Source organism: Vigna unguiculata, chromosome 10, assembly GCF_004118075.2.
Source record: "Vigna unguiculata cultivar IT97K-499-35 chromosome 10, ASM411807v1, whole genome shotgun sequence".
Classification (NCBI taxonomy): Eukaryota; Viridiplantae; Streptophyta; class Magnoliopsida; order Fabales; family Fabaceae; genus Vigna; species Vigna unguiculata.
In genome coordinates, this window is record NC_040288.1 from 8,458,493 (window position 1) to 8,479,716 (window position 21,224).

General features: G+C 31.2%; 1 protein-coding gene across 1 annotated transcript; it reads right to left on the bottom strand.

Annotated features, from left to right (window-relative positions):
- Positions 1 to 60: 60 nt before the first annotated feature.
- LOC114165791 (delta-1-pyrroline-5-carboxylate synthase-like) lies at positions 61 to 11,076 on the bottom strand. The gene is made up of 20 exons (XM_028050373.1): positions 10,800 to 11,076; positions 6,527 to 6,598; positions 6,328 to 6,431; positions 5,919 to 6,021; positions 5,637 to 5,798; positions 5,135 to 5,412; positions 4,418 to 4,568; positions 3,899 to 4,063; positions 3,653 to 3,730; positions 3,413 to 3,502; positions 3,097 to 3,183; positions 2,886 to 2,972; positions 2,713 to 2,809; positions 2,538 to 2,641; positions 2,311 to 2,386; positions 1,582 to 1,732; positions 1,421 to 1,489; positions 987 to 1,053; positions 836 to 906; positions 61 to 511 (listed from the first exon to the last, which is right to left on the bottom strand). Exons 1-20 carry the CDS (start codon positions 10,959 to 10,961, stop codon positions 430 to 432), a joined length of 2,256 nt encoding a protein of 751 aa, XP_027906174.1. The 5' UTR covers positions 10,962 to 11,076; the 3' UTR covers positions 61 to 429.
- Between the last annotated feature and the right edge of the window lie 10,148 nt (positions 11,077 to 21,224).

The window sequence follows — 21,224 nt, forward strand, 5'->3', positions numbered from 1 at the left end:
TGCCAATAAAGTTCCGTACAACTAAACCTCTATCAACAGTAAACTGAGAACAATTCTGCATAAAACAAAGTAGAATTTCTATAATAAAAACTTCTCCATAATTATTCAAGTTCACTAGTATACAGTGAATATAACTGTAATAACATTGCTGTTATGCAAACTCTGAAATATGATATAAAAGAGCACCAAGGAGCAATATAATTGAATACAAACATTGATATTATTATTTCCTCTCCCATGAACTTGCTCCAGGTAAGAAAAATGCCCTGGAAAAAAGGGTGAAGTGATAGTTACCATTATACATGGCCAACATCTCAGCCACTTCTGCATATCATAACAGCACACAACAGAGATGTTGCTTGCTTGAGGGAGCATATTAGCTTGCAACTGATTGAATCCTTGCTTGAGGGTGAAGTTCTAAATACAAAGTTATGCTTCTAGTGGCAATTCCTTGTACGTGTAATTGATTCCTTGATCTCCATTAACCACATGCCCACTCCCTCTCAATATCCTGCATTATATCCACAAAATATGAAAATAAGAACAAAAAAAAGTTGGATAATGTAACTATAAGCCTAGAATGGTATTGTGATTTACAAGTTAAAGAGTTATAGGTTGTTTTTTAAACATACTTTTTCATATCATTCATTGCACTTTATTTGCAAAAGTGGTGGGGGGAAGTAACTGTGTTTTAGTTTAATAGTTGCAAAAGTAAAATAAAATTATATACTGAAGAGACCCACAAAAGAAAAATTTGAACCATTGAATCTTTCCTCGTTGAAATTTCTATTTTCATCATTGGAACTATAGATGGAAAGAGCTTAGATTTGCATACCATCTGTTCGTCAATAAACCCTCTACTCCTACTGGGCCTCGTGCATGAATTCGACTTGTGCTAATTCCAACCTATTCAATAGTTAATGGAACCAAATGAGAAAATGAAGTTATTGTTACTAACAGCAATGAGTTTTGTAGAAGATCGTTACCTCTGCACCAAGGCCAAAGCGTGCTCCATCACAAAATCGTGTACTTGCATTGTGGAAAACTGCAGCACTGTTTGTACACAAGGCAAAGTTGCATATGTTCCACAGTAAGTATCAGGAAGAAACAAGAGTTATTCATAGTCAAGTTATCAGAGTTGTCATTAAGGAAACATGTGGCACCATGTATGAAGAAAGTGAGAAGAAAGAAAACATCTTTTGTGTGCAGAAAAATAGATGATTGATTGTATGAAATTTACAGATTGCACAGACTTTCAGATCCATGGATTGATTTGGGGGGAATGGGAAAGTAATGTTAATGAAATAGAATAATTTATTGAAGATAAACTAATGCTAAATCATACTTGATAACTCAAATCTTGTGAGCTAGAAGAGTGTAAATAGCAATTGGAAAGAGACACAATTAATTTGTCACATACCTGTCAACTTGACTTAAGAAAGTCTCAGCAACTTCACGATCTTCTGTAACAATGCATTCAGTATGAGCACTGCAAAAACAAAGAAAGTAAGAACAATTTTAAACACAATTGTGCTATGACAAGAGAATGGGATGAAAAATATTTGGAGGATCCTAACATACCTTCCATGTTCATGTATGTGGTTAATAGCATCAAATACATCTTCTACAATTTCAACTGTGCAAGCAAGTGAACTGTACTCATGATGAAAAGCGCTTGTTTCAACAATATTTAGTATGCCACTAGCTCTTGGTCCACCATACAGTTTAACACCTGCAAAACATTTTGTCTTTGTTCATACAAGTCTTTTCTGACTGTGAAGAAAAAATAGGATGCATGTTGCTTACACCATTTATCAAGAAAAGAAAATTTGACAGGTTTTAAATTTGACAAAAATAAATTGGAATACTTTCATATTAAACAATCCTCTTCCATATTTTCATGAAAATGGATTCAACTTCTTGTCTTGCTTTTGCTACAAGAGTTTTATTTCTCTTGACTTGAATAACCCACAATATCTATTACATATGATTTTCCTTTGAAAAACTTGTTTCAAGATAAAACATTCTCTCTGTTCTTTTGAACTCACTTCTACAATTTCCAAGACTAATATCAATCTCTGTTTTGTGATTACTTTTTCTTCCCTCAACATGCACATTTTACTTCTGATTCATTGTACAAGTATATCATGATATGATCTAATATATATACATTTACATAATAAAATTAACATAACAAAATCTCTTCTCATCCCATGAAGGGAATTGTTAAAAATTCCAAAATAAAAAAAAAAATCTTCAAGTTGGATCAATGTTGTTTGCCATAAAACCCATTTGCAGTTAAAGTCATACCTTCACGTTGGAGTTCAACGACAAGCTCATTAAGTCCACCATTGTTTGATAGATCCTTGTGTACAAGAAGAGTTTCCTAAGAATACCAGAACAATAATATTTTGATGAGCATAATCTATAAATTCCAATCACACCATACACACCAATTTAGTAAAACCCAAAAGGAGTGGAATGTTACATATGAACATGTTTTACTTAGTGAATTGTAAAGGATGTGCAAATGTTACCATTGCATTGCAGGCTGCAGGATAATCAGTCTTTGCATCTCTAATAATCTGTTTTGCCATATCAATCTTAGCTGATTTGTCGACATATACATGACAAATTCCATCTGCATTACAAAAATAATAAATTCAGCAAAAGTTTTATATAAGAAATAGGAAACTTATACAAGAACACTACCAGCATGTCCAAGAACAGGAATTTTTGTTGACTCCTTGATTTGAGAAACAAGTTTATTACTGCCTCTTGGGACCACAAGATCTATCACATCATCAAGCTGAGGTAGAGTATAATTAGTGGCAAATCATTGAAGAGAAATTAATTTTTGAGGGATTTTATTAGAAGTATCCAACCTTAAGTAGGTATGGAATTTCATCTCTTGAATTCACAAGGCCAATAAGTTTGTCACCTACGGTATTTGGAATCACCGAAGTAATGACCTACAGAAAACAAAAAAATGAAAGATAGAAACATATGCATGATTAAAATGACGACAATGAAAGATTAATCATTGTGTAAACCTTATCAAACAAATGCCTCAATCAAAATCAATAAATAGTAAACCTTGTGTAAGATTGCATTTGATCGTTGGGCTTCTTTTCCACCTTTAAGCAGTAAACCATTCCCACTTCGAATTGCCAATGCAGCTATCTGTTAATCCATTCAGCCATATCACTAAAAGGTCAACATCCAAAACTAAAATTTCATACAACATACTTATTGTCAAAAGATTGAACAAACCAACATTGCATGTCATAGTGAAACAACAATCAACTTATACTAACTTGATAATTTGTAATCATGCTCAAATGTTTTCACCTTGAACATAATTTATTGAAGAAGGAAGTAAGAAAAGAAGGAATAAAAATCTTAAAATAACCTGCACAAGGGCATCTGGTCGAGACTCGAATATAACCAGAAGGACTCCCAAAGGACATGAAATTTTCTCCAGGATGAGTTTATCTGCTATCTGAGAAAAGAGAACAATAATCCTCATTGTCACCATGAGTGTTGAACAATAGAACATGAAGTTTAAAAACATATGGTTTCAGTCAAAGCAATGGTTATAATGTGTTCTCAAATCAAGACCAGTGAAAATTATAATGTGTTCATTTTTCACCTCTGTTCTTTTTAAAATTTGACCAATTGGTTCTTCCATAGCTGCCAACATGCGCACAGACTTTGCAAGCTTAGAGATCTGTAAAGTACAAAGATAGAGGTTAGATTAAAACACGCTTAGAAAAGAAAAACTTCATAAGAGATGCTTTGGAACATAGGAAATCTGTGTTTGACAATAACAATAAAGAAAATCATGCATCTTATCCTTCACTATTCAACTAGAGTATGCAACCAATTAAACTCTTGCCTTCTCATGTTTCAGGGTTAAACGTGATATCAACGAATTTTCATATCCAGCAAGCACAGCATCAGCAACATCAGCTTCATTCTCAAGACTTATTGCACTTGCATTTTTCTCCAATGCATCAGCAATTGCCAATAATATTTTACTCCTTTCTTCAGATTTGAGGATCTGATACAAAAAACATCAAATATAATTCTAGAACTACCCTAATTCAATTCATTGTGTTGAGAAGTAATAATTGCAGTAGCAACAAAAGAAGAAATAGTTTGGAGTTTATATTGACAATATAGTAGAAATAGTAGCACAAATCATTAGGTAAAACATTTACAATGGTAAGAGTAATACAAGACAGATAAATTTTACTGATTATTATTTAATAAGCCTTAAATTGGTTTATAAGGATGAATATAACAACACTTATAGTATTTGATGGAAATCGTATTAAAAATCTTTAGAAAAAATGTCGATATGCTATCATTGGAAGATCAATTTAGGAATTACTCAACATGCAACTGTATTCACCTGAAGTCTTCTAGAACTCTCGCGTGCTGAAACTGCCATTTCACGTGCACTCTCTTCCTTTATATTGCTCCACAAGTGAGCATCTTTATGAAAGACAGTACCTATTCTTTCCCCTTGAAGAACCCGTATGATATTGTTTGTAGCATAGCCACTTCAAGAGAGGTTTAAAAATAATACAAAGTTAGTCAAATGCAAATTCCTAATCTATACTTTCAACTCTGCTTTACCTCCAAATTATAACTCACAACAAAAATTAGAATCCTTTTCATTCTTTTCTCAACTTTTTTCTTTCTAGAATTACATGATTCACGAGCCGCCATAAATAGCAATGGTAGAAACAAACATTTTATTTTTTTCAAACTCATGAAGACTATTAGATATAATTTATACTCTAACATAGTGGAATATATATCTACATTCCCTTATCTTCTCATATGATATCCATACTTTAGATGTTATATAAAAAGGGGGGCAAAGGAACACATCAATTGATGCAAACCATTCCTTTGCAAAGCACTTCATAAGAAAATCTAATTCAAACCATTCCCTTTTGGATGTTGAATTCATGGTTGAAAAATTTAGCATAAGTAGGTGACTCCCCAATGTTCAACCAAAACAGTTTATGTAATGGTATTTAGAAAAAGTGAAACTAAAAGTAATATTTTGGTGAAAGAATTTTCTATATGGCTAAAAGAACTACACAAAAATGAAAGGTACCTAGTTATAATGACAGGGATACCAGCATGAGCAGCACAAACCGCAGCATTAACTTTAGCAGTCATACCCCCTCTTCCCAATCTTGACTTGTCTCCAAAAGTAATTTCCCCTTGATGTTTCTCCTTCACATATGTGTGGATCAACTTTGAGTTTGGGTCACTTGGAGGACCACTGTAAAGGCCCTCAACATCACTCAATAAAACAAGAAGATCAGCTTTAAGTTCTAAGGCTAATAGTCCAGCCAAACTGTCATTGTCCCAGAAAATACCAGAAGAATCCTGCACACAGTGCTTGCAATTTAAGATGATCACATCAGATTTTACAAATTCATATTGTTGATTTTCTTTTTGTCAATCAAATTAACATATTGTTGCAACAGATTTTTTTTTTTTGTCAAACCATCTCAACAAACTAAGATAGTAATCTAAGGAAAAAACTAAAATTTTTTAAAATAAAAAGTAGAGATAATTCAAATGAAACAGAGGAGGAAAAATCAGCCTACCTCGTATGGTGCTTTCCTAGTACTAACAGCATCATTTTCATTGAAAATGGGGATAACCCTTAAATCTAATAACGCGTTCACTGTGTCCGAAAGTTGTTTTCTGAAGCCAGCATCCCTAAAAAATCCATCATTCACAAGAAGTTGGGAAGAAGTCACATCAAGCTGCACCCAGAAAAATCTCATATCAGCATCAATATGCAGAAAACAACAAAATCATTTGAAAATGCAGTAACTAAAGAAAATAAAACAATATTGGATCAAGCAACTCAGTTTTGTCGCAACCTGGCTGAACATGGTATCATAGAGAGCCATGAGACTACTTTGCCCAACAGCAGCACATGCTTTACCATCAAGCTCACCTTGTGGCTTTTGAAGATCAGAAAAACTGTATCACAAACAAACAATTTCTTTCAGGTTAATCATTCTCACCTTCAATTAATAGAAAGTGAACATGTTTTCATTAGCAACTTCAGTCCTACCCGCATTCACTCTTAATCACACAAATGGGTCTAAAACTTTCTGTGATAAACATGATCATAGGGTTTAAAACATCAAAATACTTAAACTATGAACACAAAAATGTGTGAAATCCATTATTGCTTAACAAAATGTTCATGTAATAGGAAATGACAAAATATAATTTTTCATTGAAAAAGATATACAATCATCACAAAAGATAAATTCTAGGAACCTGCTATTGGCCAATTTGCGATATCTAAGTCTTTGCCTGCCAAGGCCAACAGCACCTGAAGTTACCAGTATGACTTCAAATCCTTGAGAGCTAAGTTCTTTAAGCTGCCACAATTTCATTGGAAACACAAATTTAAGTCACATATACACAAAATACATTGCAATTAAGATATGTAACCCTAAAATTTTCTTTTCAATACCTGCTCACAAAGAGCTCCAATTCTACCTAGTGCCAATCTTCCATCACTTCGAGTAACAACAGCTGTTCCAACCTTCAATGAAGATTATGAATAAAATCTGTTAATAAATTAAGTAACGCAAGAAGAACATAAAACAAGTAAATCTGCAGAAAAGTGAAAAAGAATCATGCAGAATGGCTAATCAATAGTCAGTAACTTAGAGAAAAATGAACTTAGATCTCAACATACATATGAAGATTCAAGGATTAAACATCAAGCACAGGTTTTCAATAAGAAAATAGATTGTCATGTTGATTTGATTATAATCTGTTAGAAAATAAAGATTGTTTATTAAATTTTACACATTAAAAATATTTAATAATATAGTTTAAGGGATGACAACATGAAATTTAAAACACTCTAATATTACCAAGGTTTAGATTTAAATACACTGTTCTAAACTTAAGACAAACAAATTAAATATTAATACGCTTCAAAAACCACTTCCAAAGCAATTATGTCATCTCAAAATAATTTAGTTTGATATAATTAACTTTTAACATAGTTAATATAGTTTTTTCTTAATAAATTATAACTATTATTTATACTATAATTACAAAGATACTATATAATAGAATGAAACTAATAACTAATATTTATATTCTTATTTGACAAAACAGTGTTTAATTTATATATCAATATACGTTTTTACTTGTAATAAAAGATAAAATTTCAATTTTCATAATTATTAAAATATTTTCAAAAAATAATTATAAAAGGAATAATTTTTGTAATTTTATCACACGTAATGTTTTATTAGAAATAGTTAATTAAGTTTAAAAAATATTTATATAAAATGATAAAATAATGAGATATATAGATAAATAGTAAAATTTACAAATAAGTATATAACGGTTACAAAATTATTATAAAATGGAATCCTTAATTATGAATATATATTAATTATTATAAAAATAAATAATTTTATTACTAACTATAGATATATATTTAATTAGTGTTTTGTGTAGTTTATATTTCAAATATATAATTGCAAAAAATATTAATTTTTATTTATGATACTCTTATAAATTGTTCATCATAAAAAATTAAGAATTAACATAGTTGAAGTAATCTATATATATATATATATATATATATATATATATATATATATATATATATATATATATATATATATAATAATAATAATACTTTCTGGTGGTTCCGTCTCTGATTGAAAGTTCGATATTGGTGATGCCAAAATTTAATTGCTCTGAGTCAAGAGAGAGTAAGGCGACTCAACGAGTCAGTTCAGCACGGCAGTTCCGCGAGTGAAAATAATTATCGGAAGGATCTTTTATATTATTCCTTCTAAGTACGTTGTTATACACTAAATTTTGTATATTAATTTTTTTATATATTTTAAAATTAAAAAACTAATATATTTTAAAAACACAAACAACAACCAGAGTTAATATAGAATCAAAACCTTATTATAATATTAAAAAAATACTAAAAAACTTATCTTTTTTAATTGATAAATAAGTGCTCTAAATATTTTTTTTGTTGTCTATTATAATATTAAAAATACTAAAGAAATTATGTTATCATCCATATTTATTATACTAACAAGTATCTTAAATATTAATTATTTAATATTGTCAATTTATTCTTTTACTTATATTTATTTTACTATTATAAACTTTTAAAGAATTTGTTTACTTTTTCATCTATTTATTTTAATATTTGTTTTTTTTTATCTTAATATTATATATTTTATTCATATAAAAATATACAAACAAACACCAACAATCTACAGGTTTAGAAATGATTTTCATAGAGAAAGATAGATACACAGATGTAGATGTCAGAGTTCAGGTACGTAAGAGCCTGCCACGTGTAACACTTGTGGGCCACACAAATCAGGATATTGTTCTTGTTTAATATCTAACCCTAATAACAATTACGGGTCATTATCACATCAATTCATCAGGTTTTGTGAACAAAATATGTGAGTAACCTTTCAAAAATATATATATGCAAACGATATACTTTTCTTCACAAAATAATTTCAAAATAAATAATCTTTTTAAAATTATTTATCTAAACATACTATGAAATAAATGTATGTGTGAAACAAAGTTTTCCTATTATTTGATTTTAAAAATTATTTGAAGTATGGTTTAAAATTAAATTATAGCAATGATTTATAATCATCTTGTTTTATTTCAATACTTTAATCTAAAATTGTTTATCTCTTTTAAAACTAAGAAATTTATTTTAATAAAACTACTCCTTGATTAGCACTGTTTAACCTTTTAATTATATCACTGTCTAACTATTTTATGTTACTTTTAATCTTAATAAAATATATATTGTTTAAACAAAAAGTTAAAAACTAACCAAAGCCCTAAAAGTATTACTATTTAACAAGTATTTTTATTTAGAAAATATAAATATAATCATGCAAAAACATATTTATATACCATCTTAAAATAAATAATAGTATTAAATATTTTTTGCTCACTAGATTGGCTTAATAACATTCATCTAAAAACTACTTTTTCAACTTTCAATAGAGTTTTCAACAACCAATTATCTTTATATCAGCCATTTTTCTTAAACATGAACTATGCTAAGTACTTCAAAATTTAAATTATTTTTTTAAATCAATTTAAAAAATTGTTTATCTTAAAGAATGTGAGGTGGAGGGAACCTCTACACCTTATAATTTTGAGTAGGGTTGGCAATAGTATTATGAAAAGATTGACAAAAGTCCATCACCAACCTAAACACTCAATAATTTTATGAAATGATTTCTAATGTCTACCGAAACCTAAAATATTCTATGTATTTTACAGATAAAATATGGATCACATCTTTTTAAAAATATACCTAATCACTTGGCAACAAATACATCTTTATGTTATTTTTTATTTTTGAATTATTTTTGCTTGTTTTTCAAAGTGTACTAGAAAGCATGTCAATAATAGTCTTTTTGATCTTAGTTTTTGTTTATTTGCAATAAAAAGAAAAAAAGAAAGAAATTTTTCATTTTAGTTTTTGTTCGTTTTTAATAAAAAGAAAAAAAGAAAGAAAAATTTCATCTTAGTTTTTGTTTGTTTGCAATAAAAAGAAAAAAAGAAAGAAAGTAAAGACTCATACCATTCCATCTATAATCTTCTTATTCTATCTATAATCTTCTTGAAAAAGTAAAAATAAAAAACAAAACAAAATGATATGATAAAAGAAACATACTTTTCCTCTTTTAAAATAAACTACTTACTCAAAAATATTTTATCAATTTAAAACAAAAATAAATATGAAGATAGAAACGAAATAAATATATACAAATACATCCTTATATCTATACATAATTTAAAATAATGAATATAATTTATACTTATGTTTCTCAATGCAATTGTTATCTGTTAATATGAAAATACATTTAAAAAAAAAACCTAGAGTTTATTTGTTATTTTTTTTATTTTAGTTCAAATAAAAACAAACTAAAAATAAAATAGACTCATCGTAGGAGACATCGTAAGAGACACAGACCATGTGCAACAGAATATTTATATATTTAATAGAGATTAAAAGAACAAGTTCTCATTGAAAAAATTAATAATAACCACCTTATATCTCACTCTGTTTTTAAAATTTAATAAATAAATTATATCACTCCATACACTGATAACAAATTCATAAAGAATATTTCTCAGCTTTCCAAAATTATATGTTCATAACAAAAAAAACTCGAAAATCAAGTAAAAACAAAATCACTATACCATTAGCTTTATGCCACAGTGATGCTAAAATCATAGCATTTTCGATTGTTGAAAATATTGAAGTTTGAACAAAGAAACATAAAAATATGAAAAGATAAAAAGGGTTTCACTTTCATTACTTGTTCGTCAGAGAAAAGAAAACTAGAAATTTAAAATTCTGGGTTCCTTTATTTGTTTTCTTCTACATATTATTTTCATTTTTTTCCCAATATTAAAAAATTTGCACACAAAACAGAGAAAACGAAAGAAAATAATTTTCGATGTTTCTGAATAAATATACTGAAAAACATTGTCTCAAGTAAAACCCTTTTTAACTTTTTTTTGAGATCATTGAATGCACGAAAGAAACAGAGATATCATAACAATAAAGAAAAATAACAAAACAAATTTTTTCTTTTCGTGAAAAGAAAATAAAAAAAGAAAACAAATTCTTTGAGAATTTCTCACAGAAAATAATATGATGAAAACAATGAAGAACGAAAGAGTGAAAAATGGAAAAACTGCACCTTTACAATGAGACGCTTGACCTTGGAGACGAAAGCTCTGGAAGGATCGATATTACCGGAGAACTGAGTTTGGAAGAGCGAGTTGAGGTGAGTTAACGCGGTTCCATTGACGAGGGGTATTTCAGAGGGTTTGGCTTTGGTTCCATTTTGGAGAAGTTCCATTGTTGATGAGAGTGAAAAAAAAAATGAGAGACTGAGACGAAAGAAGAAGAAGAAGCCACAGAGATGTGAAGTTCTGTTCAAACGATAAGGGCTTTTAAAGGCATGCACAGGGTTTTCGTGATTTTTTATTTTATTTTTTGTAAATAATTTGCAATATTTTTCTGAATTTGGTAACCACCAAAATTTCCGACTAGTACGGCATCTTCATTGACTTGGGAGTTTTTTTGACAATGGAGTTGAGTGTATGAGAAGGAGTATATCATGTTTAAATTTTTAATACGTTTTTATAACTAGAGATTATTGGTATAATATGAATTTTTTTTGGACTGATTAGGAATTTGAGAGTGAGATGTTTATTATATATATATATATATATATTATTTTGAGTTAAAAAAATTAGCCATGAATGAGATAATTAATGAAGCTTTTGCATTGTTAAACTAATGAAATAATTTATAAAGAATGGAAGTGAAATATTTCTTAATGTCAAGCGTTGTAACGTTTTAGGAATAACAAAATAGACTAGATGAAAATTAAATTAATAATTGGTAATAAATAAGGAAATAAAGGGGAAATAAAAAGTACTGGATTGAAGATAAATAAATAAATAAATAAAGTCACGTATAAATATTCATAAAATTCTTTTATAATAACTAATTTTATTAATAAAGTTAGTTATGATAATAATCATACAAAGTTAGTTATGATAATAATCATACAGTACCAATTTAGATATTAATTTATAAGATAAAAATTTATTGGTTATTAAAATAGTAACTATTATTATAACTGAAAAATTATAATTTGTAACTAAATTAATCACTAATTTATTAGAGACTCATTTACATACTAAATTTTTTTATAGCCAAAACCTAAATAGCTAATGTTTACCAATCAATTTATAAACTAATTTCTTTGGTAGAAAAAAAAATCTTGGTAGCTAAATTTTATAGACCAATTTAAAAATCAATTATAATTTTTTATTCATAATAATGACTATTTTAGTAACCAATAATTTTTTATTTTATAAATTGGTATCTAAATTGGTCACTACAGTGACTAACAATTTTTTATCACTAGAATTAGTTGTTAATTTGGGATTTTCTTGTAGTGACTAGTTAGTTATTTTTTTCATAAAGAATTTTACAAGTTTTATCATACATTGAAATGTTGAGTTAAGCCAAATTCAATTAAGATCACATTGGGACGAGTTCACGCAAGGTTAGGCCGAGTTAGTCTAGGATTGAATCAAGTCCTCGAGCCAATCCGAGTCTAGGTGAAGTTGAGTAGGTCTAGATCCGACTTGAGACAAGTAATCTCGTGTCTTGATCTAGTTGTGTTGGTTGAGCCCAAATTAAGGCGAGTTGACCCGAAGTCCAGTCAAGCTAAGTTGACCCAAACCTAGATCAAGTTAAGTTGGCTCAAAACCAAGTTGACGTGAGTTGGCCTAAACCTAGGTTGAACCTAGTTCATTCGAACCTAGGTTGAGTTAAGTTCAGGCAACCCACATATAGTTGAGTTGGATGGGTCCATGTTCATTTGAGTTAGGCTAGGCCCAAGTCAATTCTAAATCGATTAAAACCACTTCAGGCCTATTTTGATTAAGACTAGGTCAAGCTAAGCCCAGTTTGATTCGAGCTAAGATAAGTTGACCTAGACTTGGGTTGGTTAAGCATAGTCATCTTAGGCCCTTGTCGAGTTGAGTCGACTTAGACCCTAATATAAATCCATCTTATATTTAAAATGAGTGCAATGTGTTTGTGTTAAGTTTCTTAAGATAACTCCAAGAAGATTCCCAATGAACATTAAGATAATCAAATGGTTATCTAGATGTGAAGGTGCACTTCAAGGAGCTCAAAAGAGAGGAAGAGAAGGTTCAATTGAAACAAAGAAACAAGACAACAATAGCGAACAATAAGGGTGTGGAAGCATTAATGGAAATAAAGAACATAAGAACATGAATTCAAATAACAAAAGATGGAGATAATAGAAGGGGAAATGGGGAAGGCACGCCAATTGGGGGGGAGCAAAGTCTCACTAAACCAAGATAAGTGGTGGTTAGCGCCACTTGAATCAAGGTTCAAGATAAGACCAAGAGTAGAACACTCTCCCAAGAAAAAAGCTCACAAATACACACAAAGGTGTCTTTTAAATTCAATATTAATCAACCCTTTACATGTGGTCTAGAGGTTCCCTAAAATAGTCATGGATATGGACCTATAAGCAAATATAATTGATTGAGGTCATACCTAACCAAATAAAACAGTTTAAATGTAGTACTCAAGAGTTAACCTAAGGTCGTCTCCCAATGACCAATGTATTCATCCAAAGGTTCCAATTACAAACCCAATCGGGTGGGGGGGGGGGAATTGGCAGATTCAAAAATTCAACACAGAATCAAAAAACATAATTGCAAATTTATAAAACAATGACAAAAACAATATTGACTTGATTCAATTGAAATTCCACAAATAATAGGTTATGGAATTACTTGGTTCTGTTAACTCTCATGAAACTCATGATTAGGCAACCAAGCGAAACTTAAAAAATGAGTTCATCATGCAATTAAGCAAAAACATACATCATTCAACTTCTCTCACACAACTTAAGCAATTGTGACACAACACACACCTATTAAGCATGAATAAATGCTGATTAAAGTGCACAACAACAATGTAAAACTATGATTAAGCATCTACCAATTTTGTATTCCTTCTAAAAAGCAAAGATTGAAGAGCATGAAGAGCAAATAGAACTGAAACTGCAATAGAGAACAACAACCTCAAGGTTTCATTTCAATTTCTTCAAGGAATCAATACACAGAGTTTAGCAAACCATGGAATTCGAGTTACAACTCAAAGGAAAACGAAAATGCGTCATTCAATTGAAGAGAAGAGAAGAGAAAATGTGAACCAGAGGAGGCAATGTGCAAAAAACATATACCTATACAGAAAACGTGAAAAACCCTAACTTGGGTGTTGTTCCAATATGCAGAAACGTCAAAATGGAGTGGATGCCTTCAATGGCTACTCAAAGGTCTCTAAAAATGCTTAAAGGTGAAGAAAGAACGTGAAAATGAGGGTTCTGCCTCCCTAAAACCCTAAGGAGCTCGTGGTCACATCACACAACTTTGCACCTACTTTAAACATGAAATAATATAAAAACAATTTCTTTTTAATTTCTAAAATTTAAAATCCAAGTATCACTTCACTGTACATGCATTTATTTATTTAAGGCTTATGCAACCTATATATGTTTCTATTTTCTTTGTAATTTTTAGGATTTTGTATAGTCATAAGTGGACTGGTTTTTGGCTTCCAATTAAACCTTGTATGGGGAAGCTACAACATAAGAAGAGCATAGAAAAAGAGCATGAAGAGCAAGAAGTTCCACATCAAGGAGAAGAAAACTTTTGTTATGGAATTTTTCGGTTATGATGAAAAGTTTCGTGGGTACTTCTGCCAAATGATTCCAATTCCCACATCACTTAGAACATGTCACTCAAAGGTTACTTTGTGTAACCTTTACATCTGGACATCTAAATTTTGTTTTTAGTCTCAATTAAGTTGGCCAAGCAAGGGACCTAGGCCATCTATATGTAAAACCCTTTTCCCACGTAGCACTCACCTTTCGATGAATGAGAATTGAATTGCTTAAATGCTTTCTCCTTTTGGTCTTCAAGGATCCTTCCTTGAAAGAGGAACAATATGAGTTTTTCTAAGAAACCTGAATAGTTTAAAACTTTTTTCAATCTCATTGAGTCTTTTGCCACAAGAATTGGAGGGGAGGTTCCATTAGTTTAGTCATCACTCTTAAAGCAACACAATGTTAAGACAATGTAGTGGGCAAATTTATCGAAGAAGATCATATCATAACAAATGTGATGAAACAAAAATCACTTTCAAAGTCTTATATGAAGGAATCAATATGAAGAATAAGAACATAAAGATATATGTATGTTCCATACAATCTTCTAGTATTCATAAATGCCTAAGTGTTCTTTCTGTAGGTGAACGAAAAATTTGTGATTCTTCACCAGGTGAAGCAAACCTAGTGAAATAAAATTGTCTTATATTTTTGATAATTTTTGTTACTTATTTTGAGGTCTTAGTCTTAAGGGGTGATTAAGATGTGATAGCCAAGAGTAGTTCGTGTTCTTGTTTGTAATCATGAATGATTAGTAAGACCTCTTTAGAAGTTATCTTAAGAGAGAACTTGACACAACTCGTGAGTTTGGGTTAACTAGTATAAATATGCCATGTGTTATTGATTATGTTCGTCTACTAGACAATGTAGTCTAAGTTTGAATAGGTTTTGATGATTGGTTGTGTTGGTCTAACTAGTATAAATATTCTGTTAGCATTAGACACTTTAGATGAGTCTAAGTTTGAATAGGTTTTGATGATAACAAAAGGTATGATGAAACAAATAGAGACGAGTAAATATATATGTTCTAGATAAAATTGATTATAACAATATCTTAGATAAAGATTTGGACAAAGAAAGGGTTAGTCTAGTGATAGACTTCACCAGACAAATGAACATAACCATTAGACGATCCAGGATTGTGTGCATTATCTACTTGTGAATGTGAATGCATGTATGTATATGTTTTGTTTAGTTAATTAGTGCTCAATGAGTTTAAGCCAAGCATAACATAAGAAAGAAAAAGTTCATGCTTAGAGAAAGAAGCAAACATATAAAAAGGCAAGGCTTATACGAGCTCAATCAAAAGTAATAGTTAGAGGAGTGGAAGGCTGGATCAGATGATGAAACCATCAAACACTTGGGTGGAGTTGAACACATTAGACGACTAAAGAAAACATGTTAGAATATAAGGGCCAGAAAACTTAAATAGTGCAAGATCAAAATGAAGAAGTATCAAACAACTACGTTGACCAAAGAAGTCGACCAAGAGTAACAAAACACCGAACTTCGACAAGGGAGTAGATAAATCAAAGAAACATCAGACGAGTTAAGGCAATCAAGCAACAAGTAGAGAAAAAGCATTAGAGAAGTTAGAAGCACTAGAACAAGTTAACACAATGCATTAAATGAGTCGATGCAAAAGGCACACAAAGGATACTAGAAGTATCTATCAGACGAGTCAACACGATGTTAGACAAGTCAATGATAACATGCAAAAACATTGGACAAGTATCTATCACACAAGTCAATGAGATGTTAAACGAGTCAACACTAGAGCACAAAGGAATTCGATGAGTATTTATGCTAGATGAGTCAATAAACTCAATGAACTGAATGTTGAAAAAACTTGTTAGACGACCTAATCGGAAGAACGACTAGACAAGTAAAGAGTAAAAGGACTTAACGAGTATCAAATTGATCAAGCAAGTCAAGTTCAAAATGGCCTGAAAGCATTACACAAGGTGTTGAAGATATTGGTAAAATGATAAAACAAATTTGAACGTTGAAGATTGATGATGAAGATGATAAAGAGAGTTGCACTACAAGTCTCAACAATTTTGAATATATTCTGATTAAAGACAAAATAAGGAAACACAGATAATTGAAGATATTGGTGAAGATATAATTTGAAGAATATTTAGAACATTGATTATGTATCTAATTATCTAGAAAAGGAAGTATTTTTAATTCCTCTATGATTGATTATTGTAAAATATTGTCATATGAATATCTACCAATCACGAGACACGAAATAAACTTTGCTAATTAAAGATTGCAAAAGAATCTCTAGATGATTGATGCCTCAATGTTATGATATATGAAATTCAAATTATTGAAAGGTTGAAAAAGAAAGAACTAGTAATTTGCAAGAAGCAATACACTTTGATTGATTATCAAGAACTTCCAAAGTGAAGAGTGACAAGAATATTTGAAGATATACAAAATTAACTTTGCATCAACGGTCAAGTGATACAAGAATAATTATATATATAAAGACCTAGATGAAGAAGATATAAGAGAGAAAAGAAATAAAATATGAAGTGTTGGAACATTGTGAAATCCATTCTTGAAGAAAAAAAGAGAAAACAGAAAAGAGAGAAACACTCTGAGATATTACATTGCCATATTTATATTTTTTATTGAGTGTAACAATTTTAAATCGTTCATTGTGTGAAGTGAACCCTGTGAGCTTTAGTGTGACTCTCCTGCAGCAAAGATTATTATTTAATCATAACTAAGAGTTCTTAATTATAGAGGGATATTAAGACGTGATACATGGATTGGTTGGGAGTTGTTGTAACCTGGAGAAGTTTGTGCTTGCTATAGTTAGAGAGGTTAAACTCATACTTAGAGAACAGTGACTTGTGATACATGGAGAGGTTAAAATTGTTGTAACTTGGAGAGGTTGATACTCGTGCCAGTAAAAGGTGTTGATTAGTGAATTTCTTAAGTAGATGACTTAAAAAATACTTGACGTAGCCTCAAGTGGAGGTGAACCAGTGTAAATCCTTGTGCACATTCTTTAATTCCTTGCTTTTTACATTATGTGTATTTATTATAATACATTTATGCAAAATGAGTGTCAAATGTGTACAAGCTCTATTCATCCTCCTTCTATAGGCACTTTGGATCAACATATTCAACCCTCCTCCTAGAGTCAATTGTTCCAACAACTTTTCCTATAGCTCTTTGACCTTTCTTCCTGGGGAAAACACCCTTAGAACCTTCTTGTATGACTTTGATCGTGTTTCTTGAAGCTACTTCTTCTTATGTTGGTTCCTCTTGACCCATGATCCTTTCAATAGAATATATATATATATATATATATATATATATATATATATATATATATATATATATATATAATCAATTTGAATGATTTCAACATATAAAATAAAAGAAAATGAAAAATAACTTTTTTGATATGATCTTGAGGGGTCTTTTGAGTTTTCTTTGTATTTTTTATCTTTTAAATAAATACAAGAAATGATGATTCATATAATAGGAATTAAATGCCATATTAATGGGTGTTAAAGAGTACTTATTGATAATTAATGTGCAATTCCGAGATTCTTGCCTAATTCATCCTCTAAAAGTATGCATTTTGTAATATAATATGATATATATGGAATCTATCATAAAAATAAGATTTCTATTTGTGAGAACCTTTTGGAGTTCTGAGTTAGAAGAACCCAATTTTGATCTTATCAAGGTAACTTGTGATGATCAACCTCATGAATTATCACTTTATTTCTCATCTTTGTTGAGTATGATGTCAATATCCTTCCCCAAACAAAATATTGGAATGGTCCTACCTTGTTCTCATATGTTGGTATAAGAGTTTTGACTCTTGATATTAGGTGAGTTTATATATGTATATATATATATATATATATATATATATATATATATATATATATATATATATATATATATATAATATACTTTCATTTTTATTTGTATTTTTAGACATATGGAAGGTATTAATGCTAAGAGTGTCCCTCAACCCAATGCTTATCGCAAAATTTTTGTTGATGAGTTTGTTTCACATATGGAGAGGTAATTAAAAGAGAATTTTCAGGAGAAAGAAAAAGAGAGCAAAAGCATAAAGATAAAGAGAAAATGTTTGATGAATATTGGAAAAGATAATCTCAAACTTTGATGAAACAGAGAAAGATGTAGAAAAAGAAAAATGTATAAAAAAAATTAGTGAAGAGAAAGAAATTAAGGAGGAGTTGAGGGATAAAGAAAATAAAGAATAGGAGTTGAGAGAGAAAGAAATTAAAGAAAAGGAGTTGAGAGAGAAACAAATAGAAGAGACGAAGTTATGAGAAAAAAAATGGAAGAAAAGGTGTTGAAAGAAAAAGAAATGGAAGAAAAGGTGTTAAGAGAAAAAGAAACTCAAGAAAAGAAGTTGAGAGAAAAAAAATTCAAGAAAAGGAATTGAGAGAAAAAGAAATGGAAGAAAAGGTGTTAAGAGAAAAAGAACCTCAAGAAAAAATTTTAGAGAAAAAGAAATTCAAGAAAAAAATAGAAGAAAAGAAAAAAATGAGAGATGTGTTGTACACTAACATGATACCTCCCAAGGTACACGACCTGAGGGGCTGATGTGACTACCCGACCAAGGTACCCCCAAAGTACACGACTTGGGAAGCTATTGAGATCATGTACCTAACAAACGCACCTCGTACATAGCCTGACTGGGTACATGTTGGCCTTGTAAGACGACTTGTGCTCGAATTGGTTGCCTTGCCATGTTAGTATAATCACCCCACATGAGGTAAACCCAAGGTTAAGTAACTCATTAAATTAACAGGTAATTAAGCTAACTGAATGAAAGCCTGACTTGGTAAGGCTCATAACAATAGTATAAAATGCACATTTTATGAAGTACATGATTACATTTTAATTCTCTAACATTTGATACCTCAGACTGACTTTGGAATCTGAGTGTCTTTTGTAGGCACCTATCCCTTCTTTCGTTCGAGCCTAGAAGAAAAGGTCCCTTTGAAGCCAAGCCCATGGACTTTTGGAGTTGTTTAAGAGACTTTGCAGGAAATAATCGACCTTATAAGAACAATTGATGCCACCATGAGGTCGGTAAATATTTTGTAAAGAAGAAGCTATAATAGTTTGGAAGCTTGAAGACCTGATGATGGTGTCTACTAGGAGCAAGGATATGGAAGTGAGGGCCTCAGTCTCTATAGGAAATGCAACGATGAAGAGATGGAGGCCTTTAAGGAAGAGAATGCAAGGCTAAAGAGAAGGCTTGAGGTTGACAATCAAGTAAAGCGAAAAGGAGTCGAAGATACTATGCACGCAGGGCCGAGATCCTTGTTCAAGGGAAATGCCACTCATGAGACTGAGGAAGAGAGTGAGTACAACCTGACCCTAAGAACTTAGGGGGCGACCAACAACTCCTTAGCCACCAGAAGCAACTGCCAACACCCTTTTGTTGATGGAATGACTGATACCCCCTCCTTAAACAATGGAAGGCAGCCACAATTTTTTATGATGGCATAATTGACCCTAACAAGTATGTGTCCATGTATACCAACCAAATAAGCCTTTACTCCACCAACAATGTTGTCTTATGCAAGGAATTTTCTTCCACCCTATGAGGACTAGTCCTAGATTGGTTTGCCAACATGCCACCCTTCTCCATTGAATGCTTCGACGCATTAACTGTGTCCTGTACTATGTACTTTGAGATGAGTCGTCAACATGATATCACCTCACTCTCCCTGTTCAACATAAGACAAGAACAAGGAGAGTCTTTGAGAGCCTATATAGACAGGTTTAAAACAACCGCTCTTAAAGTGAAGAATCTGAACTTTGACAACACATTATGATTAACGATTGCAAGTAAGGTCATTCCCTGGCAAATTGTGCATGAACCCTCCTGCCAATATGAATGAATTAAGATAGCGAGTCACCAAGTTCATGCGGGTGGAGCATATGAGAAAGTACAAGGCTAACTCCAAAATTTATATTATCCCAATTCAGAAGAAGGAGGTTGAAAAGACATAACAAAGCCTCAAATGCAATACACGACCACGAGAGCGCAAATTGTCTGATATACAAACTATGTATCCCTTAACGCTCCTAGATCATGAATCCTAGAACAAGCTCTATAAGCCAACCTCATCCCACCAACAATGAAGTTTCAAAGCTTGCTAGATGCTAACAAGAACAAATATTGTTAGTATGATCGTAATAATGGCTACACAACAAATGAATGCTAAACCCTTAGAGACAATGTAGAAGAGCTGACCAGGGTAGGACACCTTAGACGTTTCGTCAAGAGAGAAGATGAAGGAGCGTCGAGGCAAGATCGGGTCGGGTACCATAGGTACGATAATAGGAGAGATGATAGGCAACAATACCATCGAGATGACAGGAAGGCAGGATCCAATAACAGAAAGGCCACCACGACAGGAGGATAGGCAGCAAGATTATCAAGATAAGAGATAACCCTTGAGGGGGGTTATCAATCTAGAGGGTTTGCTGGAGGAGGTTCCTCGTCCTCAGCAAGGAAGAAGCACATGCGAGCCTTGTAGTCTGTGCACGCGGTATCCCAGAACTACAGGAAGAAGATGTCTCCCATCACATTCACAAATTCAGACTTCCTAGGGGTCGACCCTGAGCAAGACGACCCCATGGTCATAACGACCGAGATGAAAAGCTTCACTCCGAAAAAGATATTAATCGACCAAAGTAGTTCAGTGGACATATTAGAAGACTTACAAGAAGCTCCAACTCTTGGAGGATGCGATGATTCCCTACTATAAAGCATTTTACAACTTTTCTAGGAAAGAGTGGCAACACACCACG

Bases quoted from the DNA above. Each gene is read 5' to 3' on its own strand.
- LOC114165791 (XM_028050373.1), bottom strand. From the start codon at position 10,961: ATGGAACTTCTCCAAAATGGAACCAAAGCCAAACCCTCTGAAATACCC. The intron at 3,731-3,898 runs GCAAGAGTTTAA...TGTACTTTACAG, and splicing joins TAACCCTGAAACATGAGAAG to ATCTCTAAGCTTGCAAAGTC. The intron at 1,054-1,420 runs GTATGTGACAAA...GTGTACAAACAG, and splicing joins TTCTTAAGTCAAGTTGACAG to TGCTGCAGTTTTCCACAATG.